General features: G+C 37.3%; 1 protein-coding gene across 4 annotated transcripts in view; it reads right to left on the reverse strand.

Annotated features, from left to right (window-relative positions):
- The window catches only part of USP3 (ubiquitin specific peptidase 3), a 102075-nt gene that overhangs the window by 67376 nt on the left and 14371 nt on the right, over positions 1–20328 (reverse strand). For 3 of the 4 annotated variants that reach the window (XR_005525815.1, XM_039218885.1, XM_039218895.1), the window contains exon 2: positions 2610–2670. Coding sequence is in view for 2 of the 4 variants with exons in the window: in XM_039218885.1 (XP_039074816.1) it covers positions 2610–2670 (61 nt within the window). In the remaining 2 variants the exon portion in view is untranslated. Of the gene's footprint in view, positions 1–1417; positions 1502–2609; positions 2671–20328 lie in introns of those variants that run through there. The other variant, XM_039218905.1, reaches the window with a different exon arrangement.

The raw sequence follows: 20328 nt of genomic DNA on the forward strand, positions 1-20328 counted from the left end.
GTCATGAGGCATCTCACTTATACCAGGAGCAACACTCACCTTGGGGAAAATAGGACAGTTGGGGTAAATAGGGAGGATGCACTACAGGCCCAGCCTCTACCCTAGGCAAGCTGGAAGCATCAGAGGCACTACTAACCTCAACTTCATGGTTTTTTTCCTATTTTTTTCATTATAGTAAACATAACCAAAACTTGTGTGTATATGAGTCCTCTGTCCACAAAAGTAAACTAAAAGCAATTTTAAAATAAAATAATGATTAAGAGAATAAGCTCAAAAACTAGACCGCCTGCTTCAAAAGTAACTTTGTCACATGCTAGCTATCATGAGCTTAGATGAGTTACTTAACCTCTGTGCTTATAGAGTGGTCATATTAAGCATATACATTGCATAGATCAAGAAACACCCAATACTTAGGTAAATTCCAAGGCGTCATATAGGTTCAATATCTAATTAGCTCAGTTTCCTATGCATATATAATTTATACTGTCCTATGAGAAACAAAAGTACTATTTATAATGAGCACCTTCAGAATCAAAGAAAAGACAATGCTGAAAGAGGAAAGTAATAAGCCAGTACTTTAGATCTTTGAAAACTGATCATCTGTACCTACTACGTACTGTTCATGTAGCCCCACACTGTAGTCTTGCAATGTACTAAATGTTTTAACAGTTACTGTAAATATCACTGAAAAGGAGGAAGTGTATTACTGCTAACATGAAGATAAGCAATGTTTTGGCTAATATTTAAATATAGCACTCAGAAGTTAACAGTTATGTATAAGCTGAAAAACATAAAAATAAATATTTCTCCCAATTAGATTAGATCTTAACTGCACAATTTGGTCTAAAAAGGAAAAGCATCACAGATTTATAACAATCACAAAATTTTGAAAAATAAATAGAATGATGTCATGAAGGCCAACAAAATATGTAACTCAAATATGCTACTGATAAACTGTTTTTTAGTTGAACGAATATTCAATTTAAGGCTTTCTGCAGACAACTGGCCTAAAATTACTGAAAATCAGAACTCTTGGCAATCAACACCCAGGATTACATGATAAAAGAAAATTAACCACTCAGCTATGTAAAATGAACATCCAAATGCAAGCTACTCTCATTATCTGTTTAATCTATTTAATCAGATTTCTCTGAAACTATGTAAAATTTCTAAATTTAAGACTGCTTGCAATTAGAAACAGACTACCTGCAGAGTCTAGAAATTTTTCAATTTGTTTTTCCAAAACCTCCTTAAGAGAATTGTTTGTTGCTTGCTATCAAGAACATTAATCTCTCCAATTTTTGCAAGTTTGTCAGGTCTTTTTGCAGGCATATGACCTTCAAGATTTAGGTCGTAGAGCACTATGAGACAACTGGAGAACAGAACTACATAAATTTTATTGCATTATAATTCTCACCTCTCAAACTCTAGGAGAGGAATCTGTCTCTTCAAGTGCAGAATTTAAGTGCTTCTACTTTTCTTCTTTTTTTAAAAAAAAAATGTTATCTGTACAAAGTATTTTCAGGTTCCCCAAATCCTAGAGATTTCAAAACCACAACAGCCACAATTAAGATATGCAGTTAACATTTTCCAAACGCACTTTTAAGTGTACATGGAAAAAATACTCAATTCCATGACTCAAAATGTAAAAAATCAAAAATTAACTGAACATAGATGCTTTCTTCATGCAATCAGGGTTTAAAAATAACAATGGGGAAATAGTCCTAATAAATACATTGTAGATTTCCACCTGTGTGACAGTATGATTTCCCATACTAAGTAAACTCAAAGTGGATTTTCTAAGTTAAAAGAGCATTAGGAATAAATGTGCTACTGCCAAGCTAAAAGAATGCAAAGGCTGGTATTTACTTGAGTTTGAGTTTGAAGAAAAGAGTTACTAAAGTATTTAAGTAACATCATTTTGAAGCCAAGAATGGGGAGGAAATGCTCAGGCTTGAACCAGAACGCGGGGGGGTGGGGGGGGGGGCGGTGTTTAAGTCTTGTAAAACAAAAAAATGTCTTAATGGAACAATGAAACATTTGGTACATCTTAGACAGCAATTAATAATGAACTCCACAATGAGACCATTTTCAAGGGAATTCCTTTATCTGTAATAAAGGGAACTCTTTATCTGTCAACATTTTATTATTTTGTTTTCAGAAGAATGATATGATATCTGAAATTTGATTCAAAAGTTAGTAAAACTGGGCATGGTATAGCTAACTGTTGAAACTTGGTGATCAAACTAATGGGGTTCAATTATATTCTCTCTCCACTTTTGTGAATGCTTAAATTTACCCTATTAAAAATAGGTTTAAGAAACAACCATAGGGTAAACTTTTATTTAAAGATTTCGAAGTTCCCTCATTTCATCTTTTTAATCAAATATTACTAGATATTCTGATCATCAAATTAATTCTTCTGAGTATCAATACAAAGGTTTTCCCCACCTCTAGACTGTATTAGGAGAGGGAAGCCATACAGAGAAATTACAAACTATGACTAAGCAGTGGTGCTAATAATTCAAATCAATAAAACTTTGACATAAAGCTTAAAGGCAAATTTAAAAAAGCAAGTAGGGTAGTGAAGTAATAAGTATGTCACCTACCTTCCACAGTGGACACTTGAACAAGTCAAACAGACCCAGGGGCTTTTGTTGGACCGGCACACTAAAAAAAAGAAAAATACACAATATACCAATTGTATCATGTTATTTCCCAGTTTCTCCCCTAATCTGTAATATCGTATCCTGTGATTAAGTTATAAATTCCATGGCTGCTTAGGTGCACTGAAATCCTAAATCCTTGCTTTGTGAGTGCATTTACACAGGATGGCTGCCTAATTAGAGTTACACTGAAAAGAACTGAAATGGATGTCCACAGCAGCTGCTCATTTTAATGTTGGCTCAAATAGTTCAATTACAAGTTAAGAACATATACATTTTTCCTCTATTATTTATTCATTTTTACCAGTCTCCAACAAGCTAATGACAGTCTATTTTCTCTTAAAAACATTTTTAAGTCTAATTTTTTAATTACATGTCTTTGCCAGGCATATTATATACTACTATAAATGACAATTCTTTCAGTTTACTTAGTGAGAAGCATAGACTAAAGATACAATTAGGAAGACTAAACCCAGCTTGCCCCACATGAATGTCTTGGTTACATGAAAAATATTTCTAAAAAGGACAACTACATGTAATTCTTCCTGAGGGTATAATCAGGACATTAGTTATTTAATTTAGTTTAAGTATTATAGGGATGGGGCAGGGAAGAAAAGCACGCAAACTTTTAAAATACTGCTTACAATTTTGCCTACTCTTTACTCATTTTTTTTAAAGAGCCCAAAAAACATTAACAATAATTTTCAAAAAGGAAGGGACACAAAAATCACCTGGAAAGCTATTTCAAAACTCTTATGTTCTACTCAGGCAAAGATATCTACATTGGGGTGGGGACAGAGGACAAAGAACATGTGTATTTGGAGACAAGTAGCTTCTCAGCTGACTCCCCTAATACAATCCCTTCAGAACCGTAAATCCATCTCCTAGGGGTATGGGAGGGGCACCACGGCACAATTCAAGAGTGTAATAAATCCACTGCCTGGCACATAGTATATACTCAAACATCTGTTGAAAGTTCAAATTTCCTAGTTTAAGACACCAGGCTCTTCCAAGTTCTGGTCCCTACTGTACTACTCTTGCCTTATACATCACAACAGGCCTTTCTTGCTGTTAAGAAAAATTAACTAAAACTGGAAATAAGGTTAATCAATAACTGTCAGCCCCTTCAATATGTAATGAAGCATTGTTTAATAGGTCCTCCCAAAGATATTTAATTATAGTACTACTGTTTGACCTGCTTTCTACTGTTGATTAGGACCCAAATTCTATGGAGTTAGAAGTAAACAGGTAGATTTTTAGTTGAGACTTATCTGTCCGGCATACTCCAAAAGTAATGGTTTTACTACCCTATAGGACATTAACCAATTTTATATCAAGTTCAGCAATTTATTTCAATGTACTTTCTTCAATATCTACATGCACTCAATTCCTCAAATGCTCTTCAAGTTCAGCAATTTATTTCAATGTACTTTCTTCAATATCTACATGCACTCAATTCCTCAAATGCTCTTAGAATCAGCTTTATCATCATGTTTTTTCCCTCATTAATGAGTTAATATATTTCTGACAAACATTCATTCTATATTTGTATGGGAGGGAAGAGGTGGGCAAGGAAGAAAAGCACAATGATGCACTGCCCAAGGGATTCTGCTTGTCTGGCCAGCACAGGGCTCTAACTATTTTTTAATATAAAAGCTTTGTGTGGTAATACTCCCTTCCAGCAGGCAAGGTTCCTACCTTTCCTTAATGCATTCCCACCTTTAAAGTAACTGCCAGGGCCATCCTGAAGGCATTCGAGTTTTTTACTCAATTGGGTCCAATTTTATTATATGTGGCATGTAAACCACAAGACCAAAAGGCCAAGAAGAATACCAGCCAAAATGCTAACAGCAATTATTATAGGCAGGTACATAAAAAGACTATATTTGAGAGGAGACTGTTAGCTTTTTATTTGTAACCCCCCATAGTATTTTATTTATATCAACAAGAATATGATGTTTTTATAGTTTGAAAAGAAAGTTCTAAAGTATGTATTTTTTGAAGGAAAATAAATTAGAACACAGTTTACTCAAAACAGGTATTCACGGTTTGAGATATAATTCGGAGAACTGAAAAACCACAAATACCAGTTTTGTTCCTCCAGCAAATCTCTTTTTCTCTTGTTAAATACTAAGAAACCCCCTTAACTCAATCGGGGGGGAAAAAGCTGTTGAAGTTTAATATTAATCTGAAATAAATAATTATGTTACAATAGTAAGTTTAGGATCAAGTTTTTAACTATCTGGAATTTGTTTTCATTTTAATCATGGAAAAAATTTTTTCTCCTTTAAATGAGAAAAAAGAAAATCTAGAGTAAAATCAGTATTACTTTGGTGTGTTTTCTACAAAGTGTTCCTTTTTCCTCCTTATAGTTGGAGATATACACACAGCACATACAATTTTATAATCTAATTTCTTCACTGTCAGCATCTTAAATGCATTTCTGCATGCTACTGAATTTAGAACAGTGTATTCTACATGCCGCCTTATAATCTCAATTATCTCAAAAAGTTTTATTAATTTTTAAATTTGTCAGTATCAAATTTTTAAATGGTACCCTGAGGCTGAGGGCAGAAAGAAATCGGGAGTAACTACTTAATGAATATAGAGTTTATTTGGGGATGATGAAAAGGTCTCAGAACTAGATAGAAGCAGTGGTTGTAGATGTACTAAATACCACTGAATTTTTCACTTTAAAATGGTTAATTTTATGTTATGTGAATAGTACCTCAATAAAATAAATAAGTAGGTAAATAAACAAGTATGCTACACAGGGATGAGGAAAGAAATAAAAGGAAATAAAGTACTGACTTTCAGAAACATTGTAAAAAGTGACTGTGCCTTTTAATAAAACTCAAAAAAGACTTCACTTTCTGAGTTAAGAAACCTGACTTCATTTAACATGAATATTTACAATAAGAATGTTAAAGATATTTAATAGGACAGTTGGTCTTGGTGATTTAAATGGCAGTACTTTCTGAGGGCTTAATATTTTAACACCAAAAAATATCTGAAAGCTAAAAAAACTATAGAGAATAGGGTATGATGAGACATTCTGAAGCCACTTACTGCACTGTTGGGGAATATTCACTATTTATACATAGCTTATCCAAATTAAGAACCTTTAAAAAAATTTTTTTTTAATATTTATGTCTTTTTGAGAGAGAGACAGAGAGAGAGAGAGCAAGCACATGAGTTGGGGAGGAGCGAAGAGAAGAAACAAAGAATCCAAAGCAGGCTCCAAACTCTGAGATGTCAGCAGAGCTCAACAAGGGGATAGAATTCACGAACCGTGAGATGAAGGCCTGAGCTGAAGTCGGACACTTAACTGACTGAGCCACCCAGGCACTGCCAAATAAAGAACCTTTAATGTACCCCAAACAATTACAAATTAGGATGAAAAATATTGGCTTTTAATTAAACTAACTTTTAATTATTGTTTAGAACAGAACATAGCATGAATAAAAGAACACTACAAATAATTTTAAAATTATTTATTTTATCACCTTAGGGGCACTATCTTATTATAAAAGGTAGTCTCAATTTATAGGCAGATGGGTTTCAAAATTTATCTGTAGGATGAACATATTTCCCATGGATACACTATTAGAAATTACCAAGCTCTTCTATAAAATGCTACATGAACCATAATATAACTGAAGTAATATACAGTTGACCCTTGAACAATGCAGGGGGCTAGGGGTCCCAACCCCCACACAAATATAACTTTGTATATTAAGTACAAAAACTTAACTATTAATAACCAATTGCTGACCAGAAGTCTTACTGATAACATAAACAGTCCCTTATATGTTATATGTATATAACAGTAAACTAAAGAAAATGTTAGTAAGAAAATCATAGAGAAGAGAAAGTACACTTACAGTACTACACTATATTTACTTTAAAAAATCCACATATAAGTTAGATTTACATAGTTCAAACCTGAGTTGATTATGGGTGTGTGTGTGTGTGTGTGTGTGTGTGTGTGTGTGTGTGTGTTTTTAAAACAAAACCAGCACATAGTAAAAATGTTTTTAAGCTACGAATATACATACTGTCTATTTAGTGAAACATAAAAATATTAAACTGAAGAGGTTTTAGTTTTTTAAATCTTAAATGCTAGAACTTGATAGGAAGAGTTGTAAGGATAGAAACTTGCGGAAGTTTAAAAAGATAAATCTAAGAACTTATTAAGGCTCTTTTTATTACACCTAATTATACTTGAAGGTGATAGCAACGAAAGGAAGCCAGACGGTGTATTTCTGTTACACTTGGCCACAACATAGTCAATGGATCTCATAAATGGAGTTTTGCCTTTACTCAGATTATAAAATGTCCTCAAAGTTACTCTTTCTTCCATCAATCTCTCCCATTTGTTAGGATTCTTCCAAATGCAAGTTAAGCTTGGGCATCTCAGCCCAGAGGTTGGTACTAACTAGGCTCCCTCATCCTCCTCCTTCGATGATGGCATCAGAACCTTCCTCTGGCCCTGTTCTCGCCTCAGTCACAAACTCTACAGTTTGGCAAAAAGGCCTTTTTGGAAGTAAAGAGTCTTAATCTTCTCCTGGCTAGAGCCAGGCTCCAGAAGGTAGAAGCTGTAACACATATGCTAGGGAGGGAAGAGGGGTGAAGGAGCACCAGCCTCTAAAACATGCTCATGCCATATTGTCTTCCAAAAAGTCCCAAAGTTTTAACTCTCCTGGAAACCAGGAGGTGAGAACTGATAGGGCACAGAGGCAGAGGGAAGGCATCCAAGTGACCTACAGACCAAATGATTTTATTTCTTACTATTTTTGCAAAAGGAATGGTAGTATGCTCCTTTATCAAGAGATAAAGAAACACACAAAACTAGGGGCCTATTTTGTGCTTAAAGGGGTCATTTAAACACAAGCATTTTCAGGTTCAGAAGACAAGCATTCATAAGGCAAAACAGCATCCACATTGAATACAATGTTCCTTCCATATAACCACTGATTGAATAGCCTTAGTATTCTCTACCCAGAACCTAATAATATACAGTACATTTGATATTCAAAGACTATCGACAGCTCTCTTGGAATTCTAAATTTTTTTTAACGTTTATTATTTTTTGAGACAGAGACACACAGCATGAGCGAGGGAGGGGCAGAGGGAGAGGGGGAGTCATAGAATCTGAAACAGGCTCCAGGCTCTGAGCGGTCAGCACAGAGCCCGAGGTGGGGCTCGAACACACGAACCGTGAGATCATGACCTGAGCTGAAGCCAGCGCTCAACCTACTAAGCTACCCAGGTGCCCCAAATTCTAAATTTTTTTAATAAAACATCATGCTCCAGTGCTGATGATACAACTTAGTCACTGTTTCTACCCACAAAATAGTTCAAGCATACCTCAATGACAGGCAAGCCACTTACAATGCAACCATTATTCAATATTTGCTTCAACTCACAGTGAGGCCCTTTACCTTCTTAAGAACTCAGAAAGGTTAGGATCCAATGACCAAGATTCTAGTCCTGGCTCTACCATAACTAGCTACAGAACTGAGAATATCAGGGGTGCCTGGATGGCTCAGTCAGTTATGTGTCCGACTCTTGATCTCAGCTTAGGTCTTGATCTCGGGGTCATAAGTTCAAGACCCTCACTGGGCTCCATACTGAAAATAGAGCCTGCTTAAAAAAATTTGGGGGGGGGTGTGCCTGAGTGGCTCAGTAGGTTGAACATCCAACTTCAGTTCAGGTCACGATCTCATAGTCTGTGGGTTCAAGCCCCACATCAGGTTCTGGGCTGACAGCTCAGAGCCTGGAGCCTGCTTTGGATTCTGTGCCTCCCTCTCTCTCTGCCCCTCCTCTGCTTTCTCTCTCTCTCTCTCTCTCTCTGTCTCTCCAAAATAAATAAACGTTAAAAAATCTTAAAAAAAATTTTTTTTGAAGCCATCACTACTATTCTGGGGTCTATTTCTTCATTGTAAAATGAAGACTAAGCGATAAGCATGTCCTCTCTAAGCATAAAATTAGTCAAAGAATAGAAGGGAAAAAACAAATGAAACAATAATGTCATGCTCCCATATAGCCAGAAGTCTTCCAACTCTACTCTCCACTTAACCTGAAGGCCTCACACAAGGATTAATTGCTAATGTAGTATAAAATCCTAAAAACAATGGTTTTCAGGTTTTTTTCCTGCCTCCCACCACTCGAGAGGCAAAACACATTCCCACCACATTTGCCCATCAGTAACAGCAACTCACTTCAACAGGAGAGGCGGGATTTGTGTGGAAACACCGTATAAAACTGTTATACACAGGGTGCCAGGGTGGCTCAGTCGGTTAAGCATCCGACTTTGGCTCAGGTCATGATCTCAGGGTTTGTGGGTTCAAGCCCCACATTGGGCTCTGTGCTGACAGCTCAGAGCCTGGAGCCTGCTTTGGATTCTGTGTCTCCCTCTCTCTCTCCCCCTCCCCTGCCCACGCTCTGTCTCTCAAAAATAAATAAATGTTTAAAAAAAAAAAAACTGTTATAGACAAACATACTGCTATGACAGTAAAACTCAGAACACCACCACCCCCCAAACACACACAAAATTTTTAAAGTATAGCATTCTAAAAATATTACCAAGCCATAAGAAAACATTCATGATATGGGTTTTTTAAAAAGCAAGTTCACTTTCATCTAGTTAATATTTATCTAGGACATACTATGTATCAGGCACTATGGCAACCACTTTATGAATATTACTTCATTTAATCCTCTATAATCCAATAAAGAAAATACTATTTCTTGTATAGATAAGCAAACTAAGGCACAGACAAGTTATGTAACTTGCTAAGTCTGTACGTGACAGAACAGGAAATCAAACTCTATTTGAAGGCATGGACTGCTATAAAGAAGTAAGTCCAGAAGGTTGTCATTTTTTGTTTTAGAACGATTTTACACTATGTGTTTCTGTGTGTATATTATATACCTCTTTATAGAACTTTTAAAGTCTGAAAAGATATATAGTAGCTGTTAGTGGTTATGTGAAAGGAATGGGACGGGGGATTGGAGCCACATGGACCTATTTTCCACTACAGTGTTTGAAGTTTTTCAGAAACCATTACTTCTTTTAAAGTAAAATTTTTAAATGGCTTAAAGATGCTGATATTATAAAGTCGTCCTATTGAAACAGACTTAATCCTAAATTATTAAGCATGAGTGGTAAGTTAAATCAAAATCCAAGACTATAACTCTATAGGTTTGTAAAAATATAATCAGTGAAAACAAAAATTTTGTAGTTCTTATTCAAAACACACACATATACACACTACACAAAAGTTATCAATAGTAAAAGTGTTATTCCCCTTGAAACTGAGTAACAGAGGAATACTATCAAAATTCTATGAGTATTCCAGTAAATATAAGTAGAACAATATTGTAGGACTAAATCAGCTTACCCTCTAACTGATGTATTTTTAGATATTTAAGAGCAAGGCATATGATCTTCTTTATACATATTATTTGAACCATATGTTCACAAGCCTATTCTATGCTAAAAGTTCTGAGGTCTCGCCTATCTTCAAATTGAATCCTCTGAAATTACTGGGGGTAGGGGGTGGGGGGAAGAGTTGATAAAGTCACATAAAGACAGTAGGAACTGGGCCGCAATGCAGTCCAGAAAAGAAGAAATCCAGCTATACTAATCAAATGCCAAAGGTGCCAGAGCAGGTTGAATACAGCCAAAATTACTTTCTGTCACACCCTATCCCCGAATGCTGCTCAATCTGGGAGTAGGCATCAGGTTCCCAAGGAACAGAGAAATCGGAGAGTTCTCTTAAAAAGCAACAGGAGATGCCAAGGGCCAAAGGAGTAAGCCAATGCAGAGTTCCGGAGACTAAACAGAGGTCCAAATACTGGACAGGCGAGGGGGACAAGGGGGAAGGAGGGAGGAGAAGGAGGAAGAGATGATGATGATGATGATGATGATGAAGACGACGACGACGAAGATGATGACAACCACCACCATCAACAAGCATGAGCACCAATTCCAAAGTGTACAGAAGTGGTAGGCTGGGACTCAAAGCAAGATCACAGAACCAAGAGTTCAGGGCCAAGGCAGGGAAAGCAATTATGAAACAAAGCTTACCTTGGTTGCCTTTCCACTTAGGCCCAAAAGAACCTTTTCTACCTTCCTCCTTCTGGCAGCTCTCTCCTGCTCACTCCCATTCTTATTCAAGGCTAGCAATCCCTTAATCTCTCCTGAATCATTAAATAAGTAAATTGTTTTCTGGTAAAGTCACAGTTCAGTATTTCTCATAATCCTTCTTTCCTGTTTAATGGCCCTGTGATAGATTAAAGATAGCCACAAATTCTTTCACATTCCTTCCATTGAGAGGTAGGTCTATGTCCTCATTCTTTGAATTTGGCAGACTCTGTAACTGCCCTGACCAACTGAATGTAACAGAAGTGACTCTGTATCCATTTGCAGGTCTAGGTCTTAAGAAATTGACAGCTTCCTCTTGCTCTTACTTGGAATGCTTACTCTTAGAAAAGCCAGAAACCATCTAAGGAGTCTGATCATTCTGAGACCAACATACTGTGAGAAACCCAAAGAAAACCTTGGGGAATATGACACCTTGGGAAAGGAAGAGAAACTGTGGGGCACAGAAACACCAGACACGTGAATTAAAAAGCCATCTTGGAAGAAGACGGCTCCAGCCCTAGCTACTCCAGAAGATGCAACACAAGCTGAGTTCCTCCTGAATTCCTGATCCACAAAATCATAAACAAAATAAAATGCTTTAAGCTATTAAAATGTAGCTTTGTTATGCAGCAGTAGATAACCAGAAAACCACAGCTAGAAAGAGGGCTATCAGTGATATAGCATCCATCACTCACGCCGACCAAACTCACTGAAATGAATGATGTTGTTTAACAGAAGTGAGGATGGGAAACTTCAAAAGGTTCTACCCATAGGAATCAAAATTATACATGGGCTAGACTACGCCCTCTGCAAAAGAGGTAGTAAGAGAGTAAAAACATAGTGGTCTATTATCAACTAAGCTGCCATCATCTTTGAGACTGGTTCTTTCTATATCCTCTCAATATTTTAATAACTCAGATCCAGATGTGCTGTCACTACCATAAGACAACCTTTTTTTTTTTTAATGTTTTATTTCTAAGAGAGAGAGAGCGTGTGAGCGTGACCAAGCGAGCAGGGGAGGGTCAGAGAAAGAGGGAGACACAGAATCTGAAGCAGGGTCCAGGCTCTGAACTAGCTGTCAGCGCAGAGCCTGACGCAGGGCTCAAACCCGCGAACCGTGAGATCATGACCTAAGCCAAAGTCGGATGCTTAACCAACTGGGCTACCCAGGTGTCCCACAACCTCTTTTTTTTTTTTTTTAACACAAAAATCACTTCTAATGTTGCCCTATATTATAAAAAACAAACTTAAAAATCTCTATTTTTTTAACTTAAAAAACACTATTCCCATAGCAATCCCAAATTCTGAAAAAAGATCCTTAAGAAAGTGTCATTGGCACTTGCAAGAATTCCTTTTCTCTCCTTTAAAACTACAAAGCTTGGGGCACCTGGGTGGCTCAGATGGTTAAGCATCCAACTTTTTTTTTTTAATGTTTACTTATTTTTGAGAGAGAGAGAGAGAGAGAGAGAGAGAGCGTGAGCACAGGCAGGGGAGGGGCAGAGAGAGAAGGAGACAGAATCTGAAGCAGGCTCCAGTTTCTAGCTGCCAGCCCAGAACCCAATGCAGGGCTCGAACCCACAAACTGTGAGGTCATGACCTGAGCCCAAGTCAGAGGCTTAACCAATTGAGCCACCCAGGCGCCCCACGCATCCAACTCTTGATTTTGGCTCAGGTTATGATCTCAGGGTTCATGAGTTCAGTCAGGCACAGAGCCTGCTTGTTGGGATTCTCTGTCCCCCCCTCTCTCTCTGCCCCTCCTCTCTCATACTCTCTCTCAAAAATAAGTAAATTAACATTTATATATATGTATGTATGTATATGAAAAATAAAAATAAAAAACAAAGCTACAAACCCTATCCTTCATTTCGTGTCTCTCTGGATTATGGTTTTTTTTTTTTAAGTTTATTTATTTTGAGAAAGAGAAAGAGCGAACAGGGGAGGGCAGACAGAGGGAAAAAGAGGATCCCAAACAGGCTCTGTGCTGGGACCAAAGCGGGGCTCAGACTCACGAACCATGAGATCATGACCTGAGCTGAAGCCAACACTGGTAGGCTGAACCGACCAAACCAGCCAGGCACCCCCAGGAATATGTTCTGTAATAAGCATTCTGGGAAACCTCAGATTTTAATGAAGGTTCAGTTTGAAAAACTGAATAGTTATGAATTGAGAACATCCTACTCTATCTGTTTCCAATTCTATCTTTGCTCTAAGAGTTCTGACATATTCCTCAGCCAGCCTGACTTGATCCCTATCTTACTCAGCAATGTAAGATCTCAGACCTTTGTAGCTGGGATCAAGAGCCCACATCCTAACTAGAATGCCAAGATTTCTGAGGAAGTACTCACACTTTTCTCTTACAGTTCTCAGAAAATTGCTGCATGGCCAGCCGAGGAGGAGGAGGAGGAAAAGGAGGGGCACAACGACCAGAACTCTGTTCTACATCATTTGGGTTGAACTAAGCAAAGGCCTTGATCACCTGCCCTTGACTCACAACCCTGCCAAAAGGAATCTTCCTTCTTTAATACAAAGATGCACCAAATGATTAGGTTACCCTCATAGGAATGTAACTGTTACTCTATAGACTCAAAATAAACATGTTAAGAGGTCATGTGACATAATGAAGCAGGCATGGGCTTCAGAACCAACAGTTTTACATTTACCTTCCAGCTTTACAATTCTTTTATTCTGTGACCTTAAGGGGCTGGTTCCAGAGCTAGCATTTTCATCTAGAATAAAGGACAAATACCACTTCTACTTCACATGGCTATGCTAAAGATTTCTTAAGACAAAAGATACAAAGTACACACCAAAGGGCTTACCAAAGAGAAAGCACCAGTGACTGTCAGTTTCTTTCCCTCAAAAATATATGAAAAAGAATAAACTGGCTGTCAAGGGTTAATTTTGGAGGCTGCTACTATATATAATACAGTTAACATATGTCCACATATATGTGGACCAATTCTCGGAATTTTCCCCCTTAGTTTATACTCACTAAAAGAACTGCAGCTGACAATTCCTTTTCATAAAAAAATCCAAATACATATGTCACATTAAAGTCAGCAAAAATCCCTCAGAAACCCCTCCTATATCTGACCTAAAGTTAAATTATAATATTCAAAACATCAAATGAAAGAGATAAAATTCAATTAACAAGCTTATTTCAAAACTGACTGAAATATGATAACCACCTTAATGTTAGAATCATTAAATTTTATGTATCTAATGTAAAATAAATATACTGTATTTAGAAAGCAAATGCATTTTAGATGCACATTTTGAGAGATGTGCAAAGAAGTTTACACAACTTAATAAGATGATACAGATAAAATATGTAAGTACAGAAACAACTTAAGCATCAAAACTGCACTGAAATACACTGAACTCAAAGGTATTCAGAAGAGATTATATCATGATTCACCAATCTAAACAAGCAAAATGTACTTTGGGTATTCCAATATCCAATGCAATGCACTAAGCCAAGTGATTTAAAAAATTTTTTTAACTTATTAATTTTTAATGAAGTATAGTTCACACACATTATATTAGTTTAAGGTATACAACAGTGATTTGACAACTCTATACTGTATTACCACAAGTGTAGCTATCATCTGTCATCAGACAACACTGTAACAATACCACTGTACATGCCCTATGCTTTACCTTTCATCCCTATGACTTAAACACTCGTAACTGGAAACCTGTACCTCCCACTCCCTTTCACCCACTTTCTTGGTCTCTCCACCCCTCCCCTCTGGCAACTACCAATCTGTTCTCTGTTTATGGGGTCTGTTTCTACTTTTTGCTCTTTAGATTCCACATATAAGTGAAATCATACAGTACTTGTCTTTGTGTCTGACTTACTTCACTTAGCATCATACCTTCCAGGTCCCTCATGTTGTTGCAAATGCCAAGATCTCGTTATTTTTTTATGGTTGAGTAATATTCCAGTGTGTGTGTATGCGCGTGCATGTGTTTGTGTGTGTGTATAAAGCATCTTTTTTATCCATTCACACTTGTGTTGCTTCCTTATCTTGGCTATTGTAAATAACACTGCAATAAACACAGGAGCATAATTATCTTTTTCTGAATTAGTGTTTTCATTTTCTTTGGGGAAACAAAAATATATTTTTTTAAATTTCCAATTCTTGTTTTAGCAAAGAAGAAAACAGGAATAATTTCAAATCACACCAGATTAAATATATGGTGTTCAGCCTATCTTTATGAACCAGCTGGCTGAAATTCAATTCCTCTTTATCCCCTTATTACCAGATTCTCTTTAAGAAGCAATGTCCTTGGGGCACCTGGGTGGCTCAGTCTGTTAAGCATCCAACTCTTGGTTTCAGCTCAGCTCACGATCTCACAGTTCATGAGTTTGAGCCCCTCATGAGGCTCTCTGCTGTCCGCAAAGAGCCTGCTTCACATCCTCTGTCCCCCTCTCTCTGACTCTCCCCAGCTCAAGTTCTCTCTCCTCCTCTTTCTTTCCCATCATCCCCCCCCCCAAAAATAGCAATGTCCTTGGCTCTTCAGAGCTAACTTTGAGATTGTGCTCTAGCCTACTTTTCCAACCTTTCCATGTCAGAACATGCACAGAAAATGATAACATCTGTATGGCGCACGCACATAAATTCAAAAGACTTCTCAGGACCAAAAGTGATCTGTTGGGAAGGTACAGCCACTGTTAGGCTAAGGGAATCATTACCTCAACCAATATATAATTCATTCATGGTCGTTCAGATGAGAAACTGTACTAGCCAATGTTTTACATGGTTATCTACTTATGTAGGAAGAGGTCTTCCTTCTGCTGCAATGCCCACGTATTAGAATAAGAGTCTGGAAGTCCTCAACCACCTGAGAGGGCCAGCACCATTACCTGGGAATCCAAGAAGCCATTTCTCTGAAGATCTGCAGTTTATAATACTGACTAATACTCTGAAACCATCAGAGAAAACAGATGCTCAAATATCCATCTCTGTCAGTCCAATGCAATTCTCTGACCCCAGGAAGTAACCAGTCAGCAGTACAACTTGAAGGAACATAACAAGAGTTAAAAGTAAGAGAGAAGTCCCAGAAGCAGTTCAGTCTGAGTACTCAGGTGGTAAAACAGCACTGATTAGTATGCACAAGGAGCAGTCAACTGCTTAAAATGAAACTGGGCCCAGAACATATATGATTAGCTATTATGTACTGACTAAAAATGTTTCCAAAGCCACTTAGAGCTCTCTGATTTCAAGGTTTCTCAAACAGAAAAATAATTACAACCAATTATTTCTTTTCAACGGCCTTAAATACAGTTGTAAGGCCACAGCAGAAGGGAAGACATGAGCAGGCCAGCAAATAGGTTAAGGTATTATTTTAAAATGACTTACACATTACTGCTCATACAACTAAAAAATTTAAACTTTCAATCTTCCCTGAAGATACTCTTGATACAAAAACATATTCATACAAGGTTATTAATTGCAACATTATCTGTAATCGTAGAACATTGGAAACCACCTTAATATAGGAGCCAAAACACAGGAACTGTTGAATTCACTGTGACACATCCACAGATGGAGTACTATGAAGCTGTTAAAAAAAAAAAAAAACAGAGGGGCACCTGGGTGGCTCAGTCTATTGAGCATCCGAATTCAGCTCAGGTCATGATCTCACGGCTCAGGAGTTCAAGCCCTGCGCTGGGCTCTGTGTTGACAGCTCAGAGACTGGAACCTGCTTCAGATTCTCTCTCTCTCTCTCTCTCTCTCTCATGCTCTGTCTCTGTCTGTCTCTCTCAAAAATAAACAAATATTTTAAAAAATTCTAAAAACAATACGGAAAATTTTTACAAACATAAAGTGATATATAGGATATACTGTTAAATAAAAGAAGCAAAGTCCAAAAGTGTATACTTAATTTGCTTTTTTAAGAGACAGATAAGAAAATACTCATTTTTTTTTTTTTTTTTTTTTACAAAAAGAAACACAGGAAAGGTAAATCAGAGTAATTATCCAGAGGAGTGGATGGGAATGAGTAAAAGGATCAGGTAGTAACACTGCTTAGTATAGTGGTTTTTTTTTATTTTTATTTATTTATTTTGAGAAGAGAGAGAGGGGGAGAGAGAGAGAGAAAGCAGGGGAGGGGCAAAGAGAGGGGGCAACAGAGAAGCCCAAGCAGGCTCCATGCTCTGAGTGCAGAGCCCTACATGGGGCTTGAACCCATGAACCTGATCATGACCTGAGCCAAAACCAAGAGTCAACCGCTAAACCAACCTGAGCCACCCAGGACCCATCCCACTGCCCCTCCCCACCTGAGTATAGCTTTGGAACCAGGCTAATGTTCTATACACTGAAAAAGTAAAATAAGGGGCGCCTGGGTGGCTTAGTCGGTTAAGCGTCCGACTTTCGCTTGGGTCATGATCTCGCGGTTCGTGGGTTCGAGCCCCACATCGGGCTCTGTGCTGACTGCCAGCTCAGAGCCTGGAGCCTGTTTCGGTCTGTGACTCCCTCTCTCTCTCTGACCCTTCCCTGCTCACACTGTCTCTCTCTCTCTCTCCTAGAAATAAATAAAAACATTAAAAAAAAAAAAAAAGAAAAAGTAAAATAAAATCAGCAAAGAGAAGGTGAAAAAAATTCAAAATGGGAATCAGACACAAATGAACCCAAATAGAAGTCTAATGAGTAAGTATATTAAAAGACAGAGGGAAAGTAGCCTAAATGGCTTTTGAACATAATACTTTATATATTGTCAGTATACAGAAAAAAGAACTATGAACAAATACTGAACAGTAGTTAGAAGGGGTTTTCTTCACAATGGCATGGGTTCGCAGTTCTGGAACTACTTTCTCTGATTATGGCACACAGAGCAAATAAGTATATATACTGAGGAGTATGGGATCCAGATTTTCGATGTCAGAGAAGAGCATTACAAATATGAAAAGGCTGTTGAAGGGAAATACTGGGCAAGATCAGAAGTGTGTTGTTGAATTAGAATTACAAGAATTAATATGAACTCACACAAACACACACAAATAGATATAGACATGTGTATTTCTTAGCTCTTATCCACCGAGAGGTCTTAGGTTATAAACATTACTCCCCACTACACAGAATAAGGGATACTTGGGAAAATGGCTGACTCCAAGGCTGGGGAAGGCTGAGTACAAGATGAATGTCAGAAAGAGCGAGCTCAAAGAACAACAGGAACGTGTCAAAACTACAGCTTAAGTTGCTCCCACTAGCCAAATCTATGCTAATATGAGCCTCAAAATAATAACAATATCACAGTAAAAAATAAAAAAACTATGAGTCCAATACGAATACAACAAATGAATAAACAAATGAGAGAAAGGAAAGCTCCTCTTTACAGAATACTAATACTTTTAGAAGAAATACAAGTTAAAAAATTCAACATCTTAAAAAATTTCAACGTCTTGCAACCATCCTAGTAATAAGTGATTCACTCAAGAATCATCAATGGATGCTAAATTATTGGGTGAAAGCGTGGTGAAGAACAAGATATATACACAAAATCTCAAAGTACCTCCCAAAAGATACTAATAGCAAAGGGAAAAATGGTAACCTTACAGTGGAATCACCTGGCAAATATTACCTTAATACTGGAAGTTAACATTACCAAAAATGAGACAAACCAATATTATAAATCTCTTGATAGGATGTCCTGAGAAGAAACATTCACTTTGTAGTATTCCTATGGGAAAAAAAAAAAAAAAATGCATGACCTGAATCTAATCATGAGAAAACATCAGAAAAATTCAAACTGAAGTATATTTTACAAAATAATTGGCCTATATTCTTTAAGAATACCATGATCTGAAAGAAAGCCAAGAAACCGTTCCAGATTTAGGATGACTAAAGAGTTATGACAACAAAATGAAATGCATGATCCTGGATTAGATCTGAGGGAGTTAGGTAGGTGTAATGCAAAGGGAAACTGCTGTAAAGGACATATATAAAGGACATTACTGGGGCAACTGGAGAAATCTGAATATGGAATGTGCCTACCATTAATACTCTATCAGTATTAAATGTCCTGTTTTCACCAGTATCCTACAGTTACTGAAAAGAAACTGCTTGTTCTTAGAAAAACACAAACTAAAGTATTTATGGACAAAGAAGCATTTTATCCGCAAATTACTCAGGGGGGAAATATACAGAGGGTACATACATAAATGGTAAAAACAAATGGGGCAAAATGGTAACAACTGGTGAGTCTAGGCAAAGACTCTTAACCATAGAGAACAAACTGATGGTTACCAAAAAGGGGAGGGAATGGGTTAAATAAGTGATGGGGATTAAGGAGGGCACTTGTTGTTATGAGCACTAGGTGTTATTTCAAAGTGTCTAATCACTAAATTCTACACCTGAAACTAATATTACACTGTATGTTAACTAACTGGAATTTATACAAAAACTTGGGGGGGTGGAAGAGTACATGGGAGTTCTTTGTACTATTCTTAGCAATGTTTCTTTAAGTGTGGAATTATATCAAAATAAAAGTTTTTTTATTAAAAAATTTTATTCTTTACTTCCAATTAAGAACACTTTTTGGGGCACCTGAGTGGCTTCATCGGTTAAGCATCTGACTTTGGTTCAGGTCATGATCTCATGGTTTATGGGTTCGAGCCCCACATTGGGCTCTCTACTGTCAGCAAAGAGCCTGCTGGCTTCAGATCCTCTGTGCCCCCCACCCTGCCGCTCCTGCACTCATTCTCCCTCTCTCTCTCAAAATAAATAAACTTATAAAAAATTAATTTTAAAAAGGACAGTTTTTTTAAATGCCAAAACACGAGGAGAAAGGCTAAATTACCAATGCGCAGAGCCAAAGAGTTTTATGAACCTAGCATTAACGCCACTATATTGATGGATGATGAATTAATCCAGGAAAAATATTACAACATATTAATTGTAGTAGTCCAAAGGACCTTATAACTACGTTTCTTTTACGTATTCAAAGTATGGCTTGTGATTTGGTTTCCTAAGCAGAGTCAAACAAACTCCCTGGTTTACCTATTTTTTCTGCTGACTCTAATGGAAACAAGGTCTTGCTCTGTCCATCAGAGAAGGTAAATCTGAGTTTGAGCTTTTACTCAAATAGAGTAATGCAAAAGTTCAGTCTCAGTGACTTAACTATCTGAATGATAACTAGTAAGATCCATTTTTGATAGAACAAAGCACCTTGCCCTAAAAACAGATTTAAAATACTTCATTTAAAAATAGACACCAAATTAAACATGATCAACCAACTTTTCTCTAATCTCCTGTCCCTCCTAACATCCCACTAAAATAACAAAGGAATTAAATTGATAATAACGCACAAGGATAAAGAAAACATGGGAGACAAAGCACACAAAAGATTTCGACATGTTTTCAGAAGTCAGGAAGAAGTTAGAGGAGCTTTAAGAATCTTAGTAGTGCAAAGAAAGTCGCAACCTAACTGCCAGCAGAGAAGACTGCTGATGGGAGGTGGCCCTGGGCTCAGGGGCACTAGGAACAGCAGACAGCAGGATAAGGA

This window comes from Hyaena hyaena, unplaced genomic scaffold (assembly GCF_003009895.1).
Source record: "Hyaena hyaena isolate Hyena2069 unplaced genomic scaffold, ASM300989v1 scaffold_15, whole genome shotgun sequence".
Classification (NCBI taxonomy): domain Eukaryota; kingdom Metazoa; phylum Chordata; class Mammalia; order Carnivora; family Hyaenidae; genus Hyaena; species Hyaena hyaena.